Below are 21,396 nucleotides of genomic sequence, written 5' to 3'. Positions count from 1 at the left end.
GCCCGACCCGACCCGCGAGCGGATAAAATCTTTTTTTTTTTAAATTTCATCCGCCCGATCCGCGGTTAATCCGCGGACTCCGCGGTTGTGTCCGCAAACCGTGCATCTCTAACGCACATTACTACAGGCTGTGGACACTTTAGCTACACACATAAGGGATGCTGGGTAACAGGCCAAAAAAAAAAGAGCCAACTTTTACTCCTCAGACTGATTGATGTGCATCAGAGACATTTGAAAAATGACCTCATCAACTGTATTTACCATGCGTATACACAAAAACCTGGTGTACACCCTTTTTTCACGGCAAAGTTGAGATGTATCAAGAGTGAACTGGACGTGGTAATGTTTTTATACAATATCAGTGTTGGCTCTAGGAATTTTCACAATGGGGTCATAAAAATGGGGTCCCACAGTACATTTTTGGGGTCCCACTTTTTTGTAACTGTTTTGAAAACAAATGATAAATGTATGCATTATCCTCATTAAAAAGGTTGTCATAAACGTTACTTCATTTATTTAAAAAAAATAATACAAAAGGAAAACATTTTATGCATACCGGTTTGTAAATGTATTCAGTTATAAATATTAATTCACTTTCTTCTTTCCTTTATGGATCTAAACTTTACCGCTGCCGGTATTTTTTTCCTATATTTTATTGTAATATTTTCAGAATGTGTATATATTACTTAAACTTATTTTAACGTAAAAAAAACAAAAACATTTTTATTGTGTGGGGATTTTTATTTCCGCCACGATCAAAATAAATTGTGGCAGAAACCCAAAAAGCACTTTTGCTATGTACAGTACAGGCCAAAAGTTTGGACACACCTTCTCATTTTAATGTTTTTTTTCTTTATTTTCATGACTATTTACATTGTATATTGTCACTGAAGGCATCAAAACTATGACATCTGTGAAGTGAAGACCATTTCAGGTGACTACCTCTTGAAGCTTTTTAGTTTTTTAGTTTATTATTCTTCGGTCAATGGTCAACAAAATAAACAAACAGTTGTATATTCATAGATTGAAAATGAAAATGTTGCAGACCGAAAGGGTTTAGGCTGAAGTTGAACACTTATAGCGCCTAACCCTATAAACAATGTCAAGTACAAGATGAACTTCCGAAAATTATGAAATGTCTTTTGTACAACATATTATAAATACACATTATACACAATATGAACACTGTTCAATTATATACACCGTAAAGGCATGTGAAATATCCTTATACGTTAAACCTTTGTACCAATTTATATACTATATACAAACAATTATACTTCCATTATTATTTATATCCCACATTTAGTATTTTAATTAACATTGATCATAGTATTAACTACTGTGTTGATCCAAGAGTGATATATTTTTCCAAGACATTGGTCTTAAAGTGTTTTTTTAAATGTGTGAATGGACCTGGAACATTTTAAGGAATCATCCAAGCTGTTCGAGAGAATGTGTGCAAAGCAGTACTCAGAGCAAAGGGTGGCTATTTTGAAGAAACTAGAATATAAAACAATGTTTTCAGTTATTTCACCTTTTTTTGTTAAGTACCGTACATAACTCCACATGTGTTCATTCACAGTTTTGATGCCTTCAGTGACAATCTACAATGTAAATAGTCATGAAAATAAAGACAACACATTAAATGAGAAGGTGTGTCCAAAGGTTTGGCCTGTACTGTATATTGATATGATATGAGAGTATGATATGCATGAGAGCAATACTGTTGGTGAGGTTTTTTCTATGCCAAACATTGCATATGTGCTTTACAACACACAAATTCATTTCATGTGGAAGATTCCAAAGAAAACTGCTCTATAGGGATAGAACAATATGAACATTTTAAATCACGGTTATCGCAATCACAATAATCATTATTCTTGCGGTATTGTTGAATGTGATCAAAAAGTACTAATACACAAACAAATCTTAAGACCAAATTATTTTTTTAAATAACTGAAATTAATAGACACACTGTTAGAAAACACACAATTTTTGCATGTTTTGTGTTTCTTATTGTTACATCCCCAGAGCAATGGTGTCACTGAACACAAGACAAGAATGACTGTGCATGTGAGCTGTGTGCTTGGTAATTTTATCTATTTATCTATGTTCGGATTCAGGAGGAACAGTGTGGTTTTTGTCCTGGTCGTGGAACTGTGGACCAGCTCTATACTCTCGGCAGGGTCCTTGAGGGTGCATGGGAGTTTGCCCAACCAGTCTACATGTGTTTTGTGGACTTGGAGAAGGCATTCGACTGTGTCCCTCGCGAAGTCCTGTGGGGAGTGCTCAGAGAGTATGGGGTATCGGACTGTCTGATTGTGGCAGTCCGCTCTCTGTATGATCAGTGTCAGAGCTTGGTCCGCATTGCCGGCAGTAAGTCGGACACGTTTCCGGTGAGGGTTGGACTCCGCCAAGGCTGCCCTTTGTCACCGATTCTGTTCATAACTTTTATGGACAGAATTTCTAGGCGCAGTCAAGGCGTTGAGGGGATCTGGTTTGGTGGCTGCAGGATTAGGTCTCTGCTTTTTGCAGATGATGTGGTCCTGATGGCTTCATCTGGCCAGGATCTTCAGCTCTCACTGGATCGTTTCGCAGCTGAGTGTGAAGCGACTGGGATGAGAATCAGCACCTCCAAGTCCGAGTCCATGGTTCTCGCCCGGAAAAGGGTGGAGTGCCATCTGCGGGTTGGGGAGGAGATCTTGCCCCAAGTGGAGGAGTTCAAGTACCTCGGAGTCTTGTTCACGAGTGAGGGAAGAGTGGATCGTGAGATCGACAGGCGGATCGGTGCGGCGTCTTCAGTAATGCGGACGCTGTATCGATCCGTTGTGGTGAAGAAGGAGCTGAGCCGGAAGGCAAAGCTCTCAATTTACCGGTCGATCTACGTTCCCATCCTCACCTATGGTCATGAGCTTTGGGTTATGACCGAAAGGACAAGATCACGGGTACAAGCGGCCGAAATGAGTTTCCTCCGCCGGGTGGCGGGGTTCTCCCTTAGAGATAGGGTGAGAAGCTCTGCCATCCGGGGGGAGCTCAAAGTAAAGCCGCTGCTCCTCCACATCAATGGAGCCAGATGAGGTGGTTCGGGCATCTGGTCAGGATGCCACCCGAACGCCTCCCTAGGGAGGTGTTGAGGGCACGTCCGACCGGTAGGAGGCCGCGGGGAAGACCCAGGACACGTTGGGAAGACTATGTCTCCCGGCTGGCCTGGGAACGCCTCGGGGTCCCACAGGAAGAGCTGGACGAAGTGGCTGGGGAGAGGGAAGTCTGGGCTTCCCTGCTTAGGCTGCTGCCCCCGCGACCCGACCTCGGATAAGCGGAAGAAGATGGATGGATGGATGGATGTTTTTATGTGTTATTATGAATTTGCACTGAATTAGTTTTTGCTTACAATTTCTTTGTACAATGTACAATGACACTATTCTATATTCTATTCTACTGCTCATATGTAAATATATGGACAATAGTAAAAGTAAATACATTTGACCAATAAGGGGCCTGGTCGCCACCAGGTACTCTAAAAGCGAGTGGAGGCAAGTAAGTACTGTGCAGTGGAGAAAAGCAATTCTAACAGTGATCCGACACTTACCTGCAGGAACGACGACAAAAGAAGCAACTATAAGGCTTCTATTAGTTTAAAGCGAAAGCAACATATCAAGACAAAAGATGCTACATGTTAGTGAGCTAGCCTGATAGCGCAGCGGTTAGCGTGGCGTAAGAGGAATGACAAGGATGTTATGGAGGTACAAAACAAAAACGGGACAGAAGTGACAGGCACCAGTGCAAACAGCAACCCCAAAGAACCCCACTCAAGATCAGAATATATTTTTGGGGCATCCTAGTGTAACGCAGGTGCCAAATTCATACCTTTTTGAATTTGACTGGTATGCTCTTGCTTACTAGTTACTCTTTGAGCGCTGTGCGTGCTTCCTGGTCACGTGACCGCCGCGGTCCAATTGGCTGGGCTTATAAGCCGGTAGCAGGAAGTGGCCAGCAGACAGACCGATTGTATGCTCGAGGTAGGTTTTTATCCTCGTTTTTACCTGGAATATTGTGCTAACTAAGTATAAACTAAAATGCCTAATTTGTAACTTTACCAGCGCCGGAGTTTTTTTTTCTCTCTTTAAGCTGTTGGTGAGTCTATATTTATGAACATAGCACCGTTAGCATTTATCTCTCTTCGATTGTTTTCATTGCAACAGTCTTTGTAGCATATTCTCAATCGTCCGTATACAAGGTTTATGATTTAAACCTTTGATAACTATTTGTGTATTGAATGTACTTTTAAATGTGTTTTGGTAATAAGCATGTTAATAGTTATTTTGGCATTTTATTGCATATTGTGATTTTGATGTTATTGATTTATATTGTACAATATTGAGGAAAGAAGATATTGTGTACACATGGATTTATAAGAATGTTCCTGGCTCTTACACAGGCCAGGCTTCTCTTGTTTTGATGGCGAGCTAAGGAAAGAAGCAACTAGTCCAAGGAGTGTTCTTGGAAGATTCCAGCCAGAAACCCCACCACCTGTTCTGTTTGGGCGGGTAGGAGGCTCTCGAGCCGACCCTTTCCATTTTTTTTCTATCTTTAACCTGCAGTACACGGACTGTACTGCCATCCTTTTTTTTCTAAGAACTCTAAGTCTGAACTGAGATTTATTCAGATCCTTGAAACATTAATTAACAGCAAAATGAGAATGATGATTTGCGAAGTGTTCCACAACCAAAAACCAAAACGTTTTTTAAGCTTCGTTTCCATCAAGCAGTACAATTTGGTTCAGTGCGGCACAGTTCGGATTGTTAAATCCTGTCGCACAGTTGGACAATTCTCAAGGTGGGGTGTTGGGTTTGGACACTTTAGGACCCTTTGACCTGCGAATGTGATCAAATCCAACTGAACAGTTCTACGTGGTAGAAACAGGGTTTTAAAGTACCAGAAGAATAAAAAAACGAGATGCCTTTATAAGCCTAATTGTGTTTCATTGAATCCATTAACCCGTATCCAATTGTATTTCTAATCCGCAAAGTATGTGAAAACACCGTCTAAACATCACAAACTGCCACAATTCCAGGCGGCTATTTTTAAAATTCCGCTCCGAATGTATTCGGCAATTACTCAGTGGCCAAGTGGTTAGAGTGTTTGCCCTGAGATCGGTAGGTTGTGAGTTGAAACCCCGGCCGAGTCATACCAAGGACTATAAAAATGAGACCCATTACCTCTCTGCTTGGCACTCAGCATCAAAGGTTGGAATTGGGGGTTAAATCACCAAAAATGATTCCCGGGCGCGGCACCGCTGCTGCCCACTGTTCCCCTCACCTCCCAGGGGGTGAACAAGGGGATGGGTCAAATGCAGAGGACAAATTCCGCCATACCTCGTGTGTGTGTGACAATCATTGGTACTTGAACTTTAACTTTTAATTTCCGTAGATTCGGGGTGGGGTGACGTCACGATGGGAACGCTTCTGCACTCTGACCATATCAGCAGATCAGTCATACTGGAAATATGCCAAAATTAGAAAGAGATGTGCTGTCTCTCATTCACAATCCCTATGTGAGACATGAACACGTTTTTTTTTGTTTTTTTTAATGCATACTAAGTCAAAATAAATAAAAATGGAGTCAAACAAAACTCTCTAAAAAAAATTTCCAAAACCTGTCAACAATACTCTATTTTTGACATATTGTGACCTGAACGATAACCAAATATTAGCGATATCGCTACTATACGCGCTAATGCAGCCAAACTATTTTAGCGACACATTAATAGCAGAGAGCTAACTGTAGCTTATGCTTAAGAATTGAGCCGGCCGATGTCCTGCTGTTGCATCACCAAAAGTTATTGTGGATTATAAATCGTGTCTCTTATCTGGATAATAGGAGGATTTAGCCATGAATCTAGAAGTTGTTCTTCTGTGACATTACATTTATACCCGCAGATGGAGGCAACCCGGGGGGTCGCGGGCAGCCAGACCATGCAGCCGTGCCGGGACTCGGTGAGTCTCATCGAAGCTCCCCTAAGCTTTGCGCAGTTGACTAATCCCCAAAAGTCTGGCGTGAAATGAAAACAGCGTCCTATTCACGTGAGCAACAGTGAGCAGGCTCAAATTCAAAAGCACTGTTCAAGCTTAGACAGCTTGCAAAACTGTATTTTAAAAACGGTTTACTACAATTCGGTATACATGCACACATGTATATGTAATTGTTTAAAGGTCAACATGCATGGTATTCAAAGTGGCGGCCAAAATGCGTATAGTGGCCACCTGTTTAAAGGTGTCACTTTCTTTGTTTCCCTTGAGTGGTCACTATAGACAGGTTTGACTGTATATATGATAATAGCTTCAATTTAGAGCCAACTTGTTTTTCCATTCTACTGGTAATTTAAAGTCAACTGATCAGAGAGATAATGTAATTTAAAAAAAAGTGAACAGGAAACCTCATCTTCATATTAATGATTGGTGCAAAGCAGGGGCGTCACTAGCTTCTAAGGACAGGGGGGCTTAGCCCCCAGGAGATGCACAGGATGCGAGCGAATGTTACGCACGAGCACAAAAGTTCACAAACGGCTAACAAAGACTTAGAAATTATTCATTGTCATTATTATTATTTTTTAAAAATGCACGGGACGAAATGAAATGCTCCACGGGACGATGGCTTTTAACCATTTTTTTTCTTTTTCTTTATATGTATTTATTCATTTTACATTTTATATTAAGTGTCTTGGTTTTTCCTCCCTCTGAAAATCCTATGAAATGTTTTAACAAGCCATCCTATAATAATAAAACAGCTATTAATGTAACAATACAATAAAACAAATATATTTAATGATGTTGTTTTCATTATTTTAACAATAGGCTAATGTATATTACTTTATATAGATTCTACAAGAAACACAAAATTTTAAAAATTAATTAATTACAATTGCACACACAAGGTTTTGTGCAGCTTAACTCATTGTAAAGGAAGATAATGTGCTTCATACACTTGCAGGACCGCAAGCAAGGTCGCAGAGAAAATGCAGACTGGAATTTGAGTGATGTGGGCATTTTCTATATGAACAAGTGGAATGGATTGGATACCGACGCACTAAAGGGGCTCTCTACCTTACGCTACTAAGTGAGGGGAAACTGAGTGAATAATAACAGGTTATATGATTATTTATTTAAACTCATATTTGGGCCACTTTATAATGAATATGTCGGCATTTATTTGTAAAAAAAACAACAAAAAAACACCTAATTATTTAGGGGGGCTTAAGAATATTTTAGGGGGGCTTGAGCCCCCCTAAAATAGGCCTAACAACGCCAATGGTGCAAAGTTAATGAAGTCATCCAATTTTCAAGAAAAACAGAACCCAGCAGTCATGCAGTGTTAGGAGGCATACTGGCCGATGTTACGTTCAAGACAAGAAGCCTGCTTACATACACTCTTGTGTTAGACGAGTTGTAATATTACATAATCAAGTCCGTCCAAACCAAATTGGAAAAGACAAACTCAAAGAAGATATGAAATCTGATATTAGTCCAAAGCACATTTGTTCAGGTGACTAAAGGAGCGAGAAAAAAGATGGAGGACCTACCCTTCGTAATCGTGGCGATTGTGAAGCACCTTCATAACAACGCATATGCTGATGAGGATGAGCACCAGCAGGAACAGAGCGCCGCACACCGCTCCGACAATAACGGGAGTGTTGCTCTGAGGAAGAGATCCTGGACAGGAAAAAAAAACACATTTTAGGGTGTATTAATGGACGATAAAATGAACTATATATATATATATATATATATATATATATATATATATATATATATTGTAGAATAAATAAATAGCTACACAATATGCTTTCTTGGTATAACAAATATGCTATATAATAATTTTGTTCTGGCTACTTAGGAGCCATATTATTTTTATTTGAGTGTTTGAATGTTTATTATCCATCCATCCATCCATCTTCTTCCGCTTATCCGAGGTCGGGTCGCGGGGGCAGCAGCCTAAGCAGGGAAGCCCAGACTTCCCTCTCCCCAGCCACTTTGTCCAGCTCTTCCTGTGGGACCCCGAGGCGTTCCCAGGCCAGCCGGGAGACATAGTCTTCCCAACGTGTCCTGGGTCTTCCCCGCGGCCTCCTACCTGTCGGACGTGCCCTAAACACCTCCCTAGGGAGGCGTTCGGGTGGCATCCTGACCAGATGCCCGAACCACCTCATCTGGCTCCTCTCGATGTGGAGGAGCAGCGGCTTTACTTTGAGCTCCCCCCGGATGGTAGAGCTTCTCACCCTATCTCTAAGGGAGAGCCCCGCCACCCGGCGGAGGAAACTCATTTCGGCCGCTTGTACCCGTGATCTTGTCCTTTCGGTCATAACCCAAAGCTCATGACTTATGTGAGGATGGGAACGTAGATCGACCGGTAAATTGAGAGCTTTGCCTTTCGGCTCAGCTCCTTCTTCACCACAACGGATCGATACAGCGTCCGCATTACTGAAGACGCCGCACCGATCCGCCTGTCGATCTCACGATCCACTCTTCCCTCACTCGTGAACAAGACTCCGAGGTACTTGAACTCCTCCACTTGGGGCAAGATCTCCTCCCCAACCCGGAGATGGCACTCCACCCTTTTCCGGGCGAGAACCATGGACTCGGACTTGGAGGTGCTGATTCTCATCCCAGTCGCTTCACACTCGGCTGCGAACCGAACCAGTGAGAGCTGAAGATCCTGGCCAGATGAAGCCATCAGGACCACATCATCTGCAAAAAGCAGAGACCTAATCCTGCAGCCACCAAACCAGATCCCCTCAACGCCTTGACTGCGCCTGTTTATTATCGACTGTTTTAATTTGTACAAGTTGTAGTGTTTTTGTAATGACGTCCGCTTTATGGGACATCATGCAAATTCCCTTCCTGTTGTCATATTGCTTCAAAAATCTCTCTGCCTAAGAGAGCACACAGCCTGTACGTTTAATGTGCGCAATGGAATATCTTAGTTGCTCTGTAATGTTTTTTTTACAAGTTTAGTTTGGGGAATTTCATTTTTTTTTAATGGAGGAAGACTTTAGTGTCTCTTGTCTTCATGTTAGCATTTAAGCTAACTAGCGCTAGTTTGCTTCCCTAGTAAATAAGCAGATCTGTAAGTTTGTTCAATCGTAATCAATCACGGTTTTTACAATATATTTAATTTAAAACTGTAATACTAACCGTGGTAAAGTTTTATCACAGTTTATCATTATATAATGGAGCATACATGTTATATTCATATTGGTTAAATCAAAAAACTACATCAGGAAGTTGCCTACAGCCACACGTCTTAATGTCTCCCCCACCACACACTGCACCAACTAGAGCCTTTGGCGTTCGTTTGCTTTTTTTAGACCATGTGAGTTAGGGTGAACAAATCAAGAGTTCCTATCTCGTGGGAGGTGGTCAACTTCACCTGAGCTAACAGCGTAAATAAACATGGCGTAGATCGTACAAGACTTCTTCGCTCCCTCTGAAGAAGACATCCCACCTGGCTTTCGACACATCAAACCTCACTTTATAGCCACATGAAAAAGTCAGCGCCGCTATGATTGGGCATGTGTACCGTTCACATTTGAACCAATACGGTATCAATTACTAGTACCTGGGAATCGATACCGGTACTCAACAGTAAACATTTTCTGTACTTTTGTGTGTGTTAATAAATCTAATCTTTTATTGCAAAATTTAAATAAGAGCTAATTATGGTAACTGATATTCAGTTGTTATATCTTGTTTTATTATCACATTTCTGAGTCTCATTTGCAATTAAAGTTAGATGGCAGTTGTGTATAGTTTATGGTGTGTTTAGTTTTTTGATGCGCCCTAAAAAGTGTTAATACTGTAATTATTATACCTATTATGCACCGGCTGTTTGATTGTAACGTGCGTTTTAGTTGCAGTTTTCAATCATTTGGAGGCGTTGAAATCGCCATATAAAATTGCTAATGCTAATCAGTAGCATGTCAATAGCAAAGCCAATGTATATTAGCTTCAAGCTAGAGCATATTTTGAAAAGTGGAGCCTTACTTTACTTACGTTGGAGCGTTTTTTGAGTCAATGTCTTGGTTTGCATTGAAAACTGCAACATTAACTCGAGGTAGTTTGGCTCTCAGTGCTGCTGGAGTGATCGCCAAATGCGAAGAGCCGGACGAGCAGCCTTTTGCCATTGTTAAAGACTATGACAGGTGTGTACAAAGTACAGTTACATTTACATTTTAATAAATAAAAGATAAATAAGTTATCAGTATCTGTTTGAAAAAAAACAATTGTGCATCCCTCTAATTTATATTCATTATTTAGTCTTAAGTTATTTTGCAGCTAGTGCATTCTGGGTCCTGCTAAGAATGTTGATGCAGAAAAAGCACAGCAAGCCATCACACGCCAACAAGAATGCACCCGTCTGACAACCAAGGAAAAGATACGTCTTATCTCCATAAGAAAAAGAAAAAAAAGCCAACCTTTACCTCTCGAGACCACCCGCAGCTCAACACGAGCCTGCGTCCCCGAGATGTCCGGCGGATTCTTTACGGCGCAGAAGAAGGTGCCGTTGTCGCTGAACTGGGTCGGGTTGATTCGTATCGAGGCGTCCTTCTTGTTGATGTCGCCAACGAATTGCACTCGGTCTTGGAAGACTTTCGGGTCTGTGTCCGCTTGGTTGTTGGAGAAGTAGAAGAACTGCCAAACAATGAATAGGGACAAGTTCGTCATATATTAAAATTGAATGCTATTTATCTGGACAATAATACACGGTGTAAGGTTTTTGTTTTTTCTCTCCTTAAAAAACACACATAAGACGTCATTAAATAATTTGTGACTTCAGCTCAGTGTGACAACAACCATAGACAAGGCGCATAGTACCACATTGGAAAGGGTCTGACTTCTTATTAAAAAGGCCCAATTATCAAGGTCTTAAAGACCAAGATAAAAACTAAATTCCCCCCACCCTTTCCCGCAGCTGACCTAAACCCTACCAAAAACAATGTGGATAAACAACTTAACTAATAGCTGATAATAATAACTAATGAGCTAAACACATCACTACCGTATTTTTCGGAGTATAAGTCGCACCGGAGTATAAGTCGCAACTGCCGAAAATGCATAATAAAAAATAAAAAAAAACATATATAAGTCGCACTGGAGCCCGGCCAAACTATGAAAAAAACTGCGACTTATAGTCCGAAAAATACGGTAATTATAACGACATTGCAGTCTTTCCAGGAATTCTTGATGTTGCAACCTATAAATTCCCGCAAAATGCAACCAATTACTGCGAAATATGCGGCCTCGCGACTTTGTCCAAGTTTATTTGATAAGTACTTATTTTTCAGCCTGAAAATTAATAAATAAATATTGGTAATTAACACATGGTTTCATCTTACTTGACAAGGTTGTAAACTATAAGTAGGTTAGGTACAATTATTGAAACACATTAAAACCAAGAGTAAGACGACTAATTCAGTGTTAATATCGGAATGGTCCGCGGGCCCCTCTGTTGTGGAAAAGTTGGGCACCGAGGTCAAACAGTTTAAGAACCACTGAACTAGATTATTAAAAATGTATAAATAGGCATGGATTACAGTTGATGACAATAACATTTGAGTTTATTACACATGAGTAACATTTTCTTTAGGCGAGCAATAAAGTTGATCTTAGTCTAATAATAATGTATTTATTTATTTAGTATTAATGGTACTTTTTGTTTAAAACTATTATTCTGTGATATAATTATGTTATTATTTGATTGCTTATATTTCCGACAGTAATAAATACGGTAACACATCAAAATCTGTAAGCAAAGTCTATGTGATTTTATAAATTGCTAGTTGTGAAATTACCCAATGCATATTAATCATGAAACCACAATTATTACTCAGACCTTTATCATTCAGTCAAAATCTATCATCGCAATTTTATGAATTTGTTATTGTTTTAAGTGGTCCTTGTCATCTTAACCTCAAAAAGCACAGAATTTCAACAAAAATTTAACAACAAATACCGTATTGATGCTTTACTCGTTTTATCCCAAAAATAGACACTATCCTTACTGTCTATTTTTGTGTGGTATAAAAATAATTAAAAATACCAAAAATAGACACTATCCTTAGTGTCCAGTTTTTTGTGGTATAAAACGAGTATATACGGTATTTGTTGTTAAATTTTTGTTAAAATTCTGTACTTTTTGAGTTTAAGATGACAAGGACCAGTTAAAACATTAATAACAAATTCATAAAATCCCAAGTTTAATTCAGGCATTTTAGGCAACAATCACAAAAAAGCCTGCAAAGTCCCAGAAGAACTCATTACATAACCAACTGTCTTAACACAACAAAAATATGTATGTATTAAGTTTTATTTTATTGATTCATTTTCACAATTGTTTATTTTACAATTACCTTTAAATAGCTATTTGATATAAAACAGAGTCTTGTTCACGAGTGAGGGAAGAGTGGATCGTGAGATCGACAGGCGGATCGGTGCGGCGTCTTCAGTAATGCGGACGCTGTATCGATCCGTTGTGGTGAAGAAGGAGCTGAGCCGGAAGGCAAAGCTCTCAATTTACCGGTCGATCTACGTTCCCATCCTCACCTATGGTCATGAGCTTTGGGTTATGACCGAAAGGACAAGATCACGGGTACAAGCGGCCGAAATGAGTTTCCTCCGCCGGGTGGCGGGGCTCTCCCTTAGAGATAGGGTGAGAAGCTCTGTCATCCGGGGGGAGCTTAAAGTAAAGCCGCTGCTCCTCCACATCGAGAGGAGCCAGATGAGGTGGTTCGGGCATCTGGCCAGGATGCCACCCGAGCGCCTCCCTAAGGAGGTGTTTAGGGCATGTCCGACCGGTAGGAGGCCACGAGGAAGACCCAGGACACGTTGGGAAGACTATGTCTCCCGGCTGGCCTGGGAACGCCTCGGGATCCCCCGGGAGGAGCTGGACGAAGTGGCTGGGGAGAGGGAAGTCTGGGCTTCCCTGCTTAGGCTGCTGCCCCCGCGACCCGACCTCGGATAAGCGGAAGAAGATGGATGGATGGATGGATATAAAACAGGTATAGTACATATTAAAAAAATTAATTCCAGCAATACTATGCCATCATCCTGAATGTTCTCTGTCTTTTACAGCATCCTCAAAGTGGAAATAGTTCTACTGTATTGTAGTTTTGACCACCGCATGGGTATAACTGCTAGTTCAAACAAAGTCATCTTTTTACAGGAGGAAAAAAACAAGCAGTTTCGTTATGGAATGATATTTCAAGCTCTTTAAAAACGTCTGTGTAAAGTTGGACCTGCTATGTCTGGAGGAGAAACACGAGAGGGTGACGCCATCTGCATTATCCACCAGCATGCTGGCATGACAGCTCTGCGCAAACATTGGTAGGTCTTGGCTCTTGTGTTGTCACTTTAGCAGCAGGTGCTATGTTTGACAGCAAGTGACACAACAAATAGACGACGCCTACATCCTGTTCCTGATCTGCAAACCTCCGAAATTTCTAAGTATTTTTTGCCACTTCGCCACAAAAGAGTACCGTTGAACGCAAAGATGAGGTACAACGGCGACCACGGAACAATAAATGGAACTTATTGCAACACATCGGAAGGGGTAGTAGCAACCAAAGCGGCATATCTCTGTCCCAGCTGCTTGGTGCAACATGGGTAAAACAACTATCAGTCACTCATCATGAAATATGTCCTCAAGAAAACCGGAGTCCTCTGCAGTGGACATTTGTTTTTGTTTTCTTCGTTTTGTCAGCGAATAACACTTACCGGTACACAAATGTCCACAGCAGAGGACGCTGGTTCTCACGAGGACATTTTCATATATTCGATATATACCCGCGGACAGCGATCGCCAGAATTTAAGATGACGCTCGCGGCTTTTCGGGAGAGCAAGGCTCCCAGTAGCCGGAAGCAAGTGTGACTCTGCAGTTTTCGCTTTTTGTCAGGCACATTGAGCAACAGAAGTAAAGAGCATGCATCAATATATGCATCATAGCAAAAAATGTGATGACGTCATATTTACCAGGCCCCTAAACGCGCCCCCACCACAGGTATCTTGGCAATCTAGGGGAAACCCTGCAACTACAATATTTTTTATGAAGTAATGTAACAATAATGTACAGAATACACTTTGGAGAGAGGACTGCTACGGTTCCCTCTTCTCCGTCAAACACCATCAGCATCTTCTCTATATTTTCATGGATAAATGTCGACTGTATTTTAACATTCGACTCATTCTTCTTCAGTATGTAGCAGTGCTCTGCTCTAATTGGCTACACACTCGGTCATGTTTTTAATGATTTATTTAGTTAATTCAATGAATATAATTACCGGTAGCTTCTTCTCAGCACTTTCTTCCTTCCCATGGTTGTAAATTAGCTATGTTGATCTGTAGCTATACGACATGAGAGGCTAGCGCGCTGACTACCGAGCTAAAAGCCATCACTGCTCCAGAAGTTGTCAGGGAGTGAAACACCACTTTCATCCGGGTCACGGTCCAGGACTCGAATCTGGGCCGTCTGCATGCAACTACTGAGCTAAAAGCACAGTCTACCAATTCAATAGCCAGAACTGCTCTTGAAGTTTTTAGGGAGCGAGGTTTAGCGAATAATATATGACCCGGCCACAATGGCCGGCCTCTGTTACTCTAGCGAGTAAGACCGGATGTTTTTGGTGGATCGTACTGTGACATTGGCCCTGCCGACTAATGGCGGGGTTGCTTGTAACTCAAGTTTTTGCTTGCAACTTAAAGCACAAGAATTAGCCGAGAGGCAGCTCTTATCTCAAAACACTCTTAAGTTGAGGTACCACCAGTGTTCATTTTGTCAGTAGTTTTTAATTTAGTTTTAGTCATGGTCTTTTGACACAAATGTGTTTTAGTTTCAGTCATATTTTAGTAATCTAAATTGGTTTAGTTTTAGTCGACTAAATTTACAGTAAATTTTGTCGACTAAAATATAAACTATAAAACATAATGCATCTTTGAAGTTGTCTTGATACCACTTATATTAAGGTTATTAAAATGACTGTACAACGTATTAAATAAACTCTGCATAACTTAGCATATGCAGACGCATTTCAATAAATCTGAATATGGTGCATCACATTATTTCAGAATCAATTCCGACTAAGAGACTAATTTAAGCCTCGTAATTTATTTCAGTTACTTTTCGAACGTGCATTCAAGAGAGTGTTTTATGAAAATTGTCGAGCAGATCCTCTGCCATTTTTTTAAGCAAACGAGCTGGGTAGAGCTAGGTGCATGGCGGGGTACAACGTATTCACTCGCCTTGAGCGGAAGTAAAAATGAAATTATGTGCAGTGCGTACACTTGTATTAAAATAATAGTATTTATTTAACAGGAAATAATGGAAACGGAACATAAATATGTATTTGCCGCTCAAACCTTAAAATTAAGAATGTACTGAGAGCTGCTATAATTCAGTGTTACATTATTTACATACACAAAGTTGTATACATGAATTGTTAGCAATTTGGAGTGCATAACCTAGAGCAGGGGTCGTCAACCTTTACCACTCAAAGAGCCATTTTGACCCGTTTCACAAATTCAAGAAAACAATGGGAGCCACAAAACTCTTTTTAAATTTAAAATGAAATAACACTGCATACAGTTTTTTTTTAATTTGTGCTATGTATAAACCAAACACGCGGCCCGCGAGACGTTATTTCGCGAGTTCTGTATGAATGGCGCTTGACAGCGTTATACTTGCCAACCCTCCCAACTTTTCCAGGAGACTCCCGAAATTTAGGGCAAGTATTCTCTCGAATGTCTGCTGATTTTCACCAAAACGACAATAATAAGGGCCTGCCGTGATGGCACTGTCTTTAGCGCCCTCTACATGCTGTATAAACAGCGTGCCAGCCCAGTTACATGTTGTATGCGGCTTCTGCAGACACATATAAGTGACTGCAATGCATACTTAGTCAACAGCCATACAGGCTACACTGAGGGTGGCCGTATAAAACAACTTTAACACTGTTACTAATATGCACCACACTGTGAACCCACACCAAACAAGAATGACAAACACATTTCTGGACAACATCCCCACCGTAACACAACATAACAAATACCCAGAATCCCATGCAGCACTAACTCTTCCGGGCTACATTATACACCCCCGCTACCACCAAACCCCCCCCCCCCCTCCGTGCGTCGGTTGAGGTGGGCGGGGTTGGGGGTGTATAATGTAGCCCGGAAGAGTTAGTGCTGCATGGGATTCTGGGTATTTGTTCTGTTGTTTTTATGTTGTGTTACGGTGCGGATATTCTCCAGAAATGTGTTTGTCATTCTTGTTTGGTGTGGGTTCACAGTGTGGTGCATATTAGTAACAGTGTTAAAGTTGTTTTATACGGCCACCCTCAGCGTGACCTGAATGGCTGTTGACCAAGTATGCCTTGCAGTCACTTAAGTGTGAATGGCAGAGCCTGCATGCAACATGTGACTGGGCCGGCACGCAGATAGTGTAAAATCGGACGCTGAAGGCACGCCCTCAATATTGTTGCCCCGGGAGATTTTCGGGAGAGGCACTGAAATTTGGAAGTCTCCAGAAAAAATCGGGAGGGTCAGCAAGTATGCAGCTGAGCGCATCAGAGTGATCAAAGAGCCGCATGCGGCTCCGGAGCCGCGGGTTGCCGACCCCTGACCTAGAGAAATCATATTTTTAATATTAAGTAAAATTACATTGTAACGATTTTCTTTACCATCAGTAAAATTTAATTTGTACATTTTATCATGAAGGTCTACTATTTATTTAGACAATTATTACAACTAAAAAATATCACTGATCTATAGTTTGTTAAAAAAAAAAAAAGAAGAACACTTTAAGCGCCAGTGTACAGTGCATGTTTATGTCCATATGAAGAAATAAACTAGTTGTATTCTATGTTGTGTATGACTACACTGAGTGCATAATAATTGGTGTCTTCTTGGCCACCGTCCCGCGTAAATAGCAACCAGTGAGTAATATATATATATATATATATATATATATATATATATATAAATAAATGATAAATGGGTTATACTTGTATAGCGCTTTTCTATTATTCAAGGTACTCAAAGCGCTTTGACAGTATTTCCACATTTACCCATTCACACACACATTCACACACTGATGGCGGGAGCTGTAATGCAAGGCGCTAACCAGCAGCCATCAGGAGCAAGGGGTGAAGTGTCTTGCCCAAGGACACAACGGACGTGACTAGGATGGTAGAAGGTGGGGATTGAACCCCAGTAATCAGCAACCCTTCGATTGCTGGCACGGCCACTCTACCAACTTCGCCACGCCGTCCCATATGTCTCACATGGCTGTCTTTCTTTGTGTGTTAGCTTGAAAAAATGACAAATATGTTATTTTGGGTTGTCAAATTGTGCAATTAATATCTGAACAGTGTGGCGAGGACATCATAAAGTGCACTGTTCAGGTATCTTGCTTATTATATTTGCGGGTAAAGATCACTGCATCATGGCGTACTACAAAAGTAAGTATTTTTCGGACAAGTGGATATGATGTAAGCGACCTTGTTCCTGCTCTACCATCTTTAATAGTAACAATAATTCAGTACAATATGAATTATTTCAAAATATTAGCTTCGGCCTACTTACTGTTGCGTAGACGTCCCGATGGTTAGCCTGCATATGGCGCTTCAAGTTGGGTTGTATTTTTATCGGAGAAAACGGAGCCACAGGGTTTTGTGAAGTGCGCCCATATGTGTTCTCTTCTCTTTCTTACCACTGTAAAATATATTTTGTATTGACGTCTTTTATTGCATCTGTTTTCCAAGTGAAAAAAGTCAATTTTAAAGACGCTAGTTTTGATTAAATACCGTATTTTCCGCACTATAAGGCGCACCGGATTATTAGCCGCACCTTCAATGAATGGCATATTTCATAACTTTGTCCACCAATAAGCCGCCCCGGACTATAAGCCGCGCCTACGCTGCGCTAAAGGGAATGTCAAAAAAACAGTCAGATAGGTCTGTCAAACTTTAATAATATATTGAAAACCAGCGTTCTAACAACTCTGTCCCAAAATGTACGCAAATGTGCAATCACAAACATAGTAAAATTCAAAATAGTGCAGAGCAATAGCAACATAATGTTGCTCGAACGTTAATGTCACAACACACAAAATAAACATAGCGCTCACTTTCTGAAGTTATTCTTCATTCGTAAATCCTTCGTCTTCGGTGTCCGAAGTGAAAAGTTGGGCAAATGTGAGATCCAAAATGGACGGTTCCGTCTCGTCGAAGTCATCGGAGTCAGTGTCACTGTTATCCAGCAGTTCTGTGAATCCTGCCTTCCGGAAAGCTCGGACCACAGTTGTGACCGAAATATCTGCCCAGGCATTTACGATCCACTGGCAGATGTTGGCGTCGTCTGGCGCTGCCTCCGTCTTAGTGAATGTGTGTTCGCCTTCTGTCATCCATTGTTCCCACGCAGTTAGCAGTCTAGCTTCGAATGCCCTGTTGACACCAATATCTAGCGGCTGGAGGTCTTTTGTCAATCCACCCGGAATGACGGCGAGTATTGAATTAAGCGCGTAAGCGTGTCTCTTAAAGTGATGTTATGAGCTAGCAAATATGACAACTACACTACCCGGCATGCAACGATAGTTACGAGCATGCGCGGTAGCCCTGAGAAGCGTTGTTGTATGCTGGGAGTTAGAATGTGGTTATGAGCACGCTGTGAGTAAACGTTGAGAACTCAGTTAACACGCCTCGTCTGCATTATTTATAATTAGACAGACAACACACTTAATAGGAGCCATTTTGGGGTCTTTACATAAACACACAAATGGAAATGAAACGTCACATATCCCAGCATGCACCGCGCGCTTCTTCTTCTTCCGGGGGCGGGTGGTTGCTTACAGTACAAGAAGAAGCGCTTCCTGTTCTATGGGGGCGGGTGCTTACCTTGGCGGTTGCTTGCGTAGAAGAAGAAGCGCTTCCTGCTCTACCGGGAAAAAAGATGGCGGCTGTTTACCGAAGTTGCGAGAACGAAACTTTATGAAAATGAATCTTAATATTTATCCATATATAAAGCGCACCGGGTTAAAAGCCGCACTGTCAGCTTTTGAGTAAATTTGTGGTTTTTAGGTGCGGCTAATGGTGCGGAAAATACGGTACCCTTTGGGCTTTTCCACCCTGTCCCACATGCAACTGTGATTGGCTATTTTCTCACACCCACCTACAGATGAAAATAAATATGATTGGATTTCGTATTTGTCAATCTTTCCGCCTCGTTTTTATTCATTGACTAATTTGTCAATTAATGTTATTGTTTTAGTCAACGTGCTTTTGTTTTCATTAGTTTTCTATTTTTATATATTAACACTGGGTACCACTGTATTTTATTTTCCATGTTCCTATAGTCCTCCTATAGGTGCTGAGTCTGTAGTTGACAAAAGCAAATAACTGTAAAAAATAACTTTAAAAAAAATAAATTAACAGCTGTGGCTGTAGGCAATGTCTTGATGTGTTTTTGTACCGACTCCTTAGCTATGGCGCTGCATGCACTTTAAAATGTGGCTGCTACTCTGTTGGGGGTGAAACCAATGTGTGTTAAACTGTTGTTTACAACCAATTAATCCGCTTCTAGGAAGTTGCTGTTAAAAAACCGGACACAGTGTGAACTCACCCCATGCTGCTCTTTGGAAAACTGTGTGTCGGGCTGATTGGACTGGAAGCTCCATGACACCGTAATTTTGGCGCTGACCACTTCGCTGGACTTAAAGGTGCAGCGGAGAACTCCGGCGGTCCCGTTCTCCACTACGACTTCCGAGTCGGCAAAGACCTCGACTGCCAGTGACGGTTTTGACACTAAAAAGAGGAAGAACGTAAAATGGTTAGGGTAACCAAAACAACAGGAAACAGCTTATACGTTGTATATAAAAAAAAGAAATATTCTAAAGTTTTTTTTAACCTGTCCTGTCCAGCCACATAGGTAAATAATAATGTTGATGGAGATGCCCATATATCTACTGGACACATTTACTTTAGAAAAGAGAAGTGTGGGATACAGTGCATCCGGAAAGTATTCACAGCGCTTCACTTTTTCCACATTTTATTATGTTACAGCCTTATTCCAAAACGGAAAACATCCATTTTTGTCCTCAAAATTCTACACACAATAGCCCGGGGGTCAGCAACCCACGGCTCTTTAGTGCCGCCCTAGTGGCTCCCTGGAGCATATTTAAAAAGGATTGAAAATGGGAAAAAAAATTGTTTTAGCATGTTTTTTGTTTGAGAACAAACATGACACAAACCTTCCCAATTGTTAGAAAGCCCACTGTTTAATATGTTTGTGTGTATGCTTCACTAATGAGAGTATTTGGTGAACATCCTTTTGTCCTACTAATTTCGGCGGTTTTTGAACTCACCATAGTGTGGACTGTGACGCAACAGTTTGTTTACATGTAAAATCTTCCACTCTTACCCAGTTCAGTTCTTACTTTGGGGACGACAAATTGCATAACATTCATTGAACGAAGATTGTGACTTCCTTGTTTATTTGTTAAGAGACAAGACAGATAAGATGGAGTGATACCCAGAATGGTTTTGTAGATGAAAACATACCAATGATTGAGGCGTCGAGCACATACAGATGTCCAGTTAACCATTGAGTAGGTTAAATAGGATTGTGTGAAAGTCGAAACTGCCCAAAATAAGTGTGCCAAACTTGTGGCATCGTATTAAAAATACTTGAGGCTGAAATTGCTGCCTAAGGTGCATCAACAAAGTATTGAGCAAAGTATTTAGCAGAAAATTCACATTTTCATTATGGGGTATCGTGTGTTGAATTTTGAGGACAAAAATGAATTTATTACATTTTGGAATAAGGCTGTAACATAACAAAATGTGAAAAAAGAGAAGTGCTGTGGATACTTTCCAAACACACTGTACTTCTCAAGTTGCATTATTTATATTTAACTTCATTAAAGGTTAGAATATATTTATCTTTTGGCACAGCCGGACCGCAACAGGAGGTGATAGAAAGAAGAAAAAAATAAAGACGGAGGAGGAAATTGTGAGGACAAAAGGTGGCCAAACAGAGAGACATCAATAACATAACCACATCAGCAGAAACAATACATAAAATATAATTCCAGTTTGGACACACTTTCTTGTTTCAATGCGTTTTCTTTATTTTCATGACTACTTACATTGTAGATCAGGGGTGCTCATTACGTCAATCGCGAGCTACCGGTCGATCTCGGAGGGTGTGTCAGTCGATCACCAGCCAGGCATTAAAAAAATAGTCCTAAAAATGAGCGATCATAAATCTTCACTATGACGTCACTTTCGTCACTTGATTGACATTCACGGCACCCGAGGGTCTTCTGAGATGACGCTGGCTGCTACCAGCTCAGTA

General features: G+C 41.0%; 1 protein-coding gene across 2 annotated transcripts in view; it reads right to left on the bottom strand.

Annotated features, from left to right (window-relative positions):
• The window catches only part of mpzl1l (myelin protein zero-like 1 like), a 35,139-nt gene that overhangs the window by 4,192 nt on the left and 9,551 nt on the right, over positions 1–21,396 (bottom strand). For both annotated transcript variants that reach the window (XM_061962753.2, XM_061962754.2), the window contains exons 2-4: positions 19,663–19,844; positions 10,475–10,685; positions 7,580–7,709 (exon numbers count right to left, since the gene is read on the bottom strand). In XM_061962753.2, the coding sequence (XP_061818737.1) occupies positions 7,580–7,709; positions 10,475–10,685; positions 19,663–19,844 (523 nt within the window). The remainder of the gene's footprint in view (positions 1–7,579; positions 7,710–10,474; positions 10,686–19,662; positions 19,845–21,396) is intronic.

This window comes from Nerophis lumbriciformis, linkage group LG09 (assembly GCF_033978685.3).
Source record: "Nerophis lumbriciformis linkage group LG09, RoL_Nlum_v2.1, whole genome shotgun sequence".
Lineage (NCBI taxonomy): Eukaryota > Metazoa > Chordata > Actinopteri > Syngnathiformes > Syngnathidae > Nerophis > Nerophis lumbriciformis.
The sequence above is the reverse complement of the archived record's forward strand: the minus strand, read 5'-3'. Positions and strand labels throughout refer to the sequence as shown.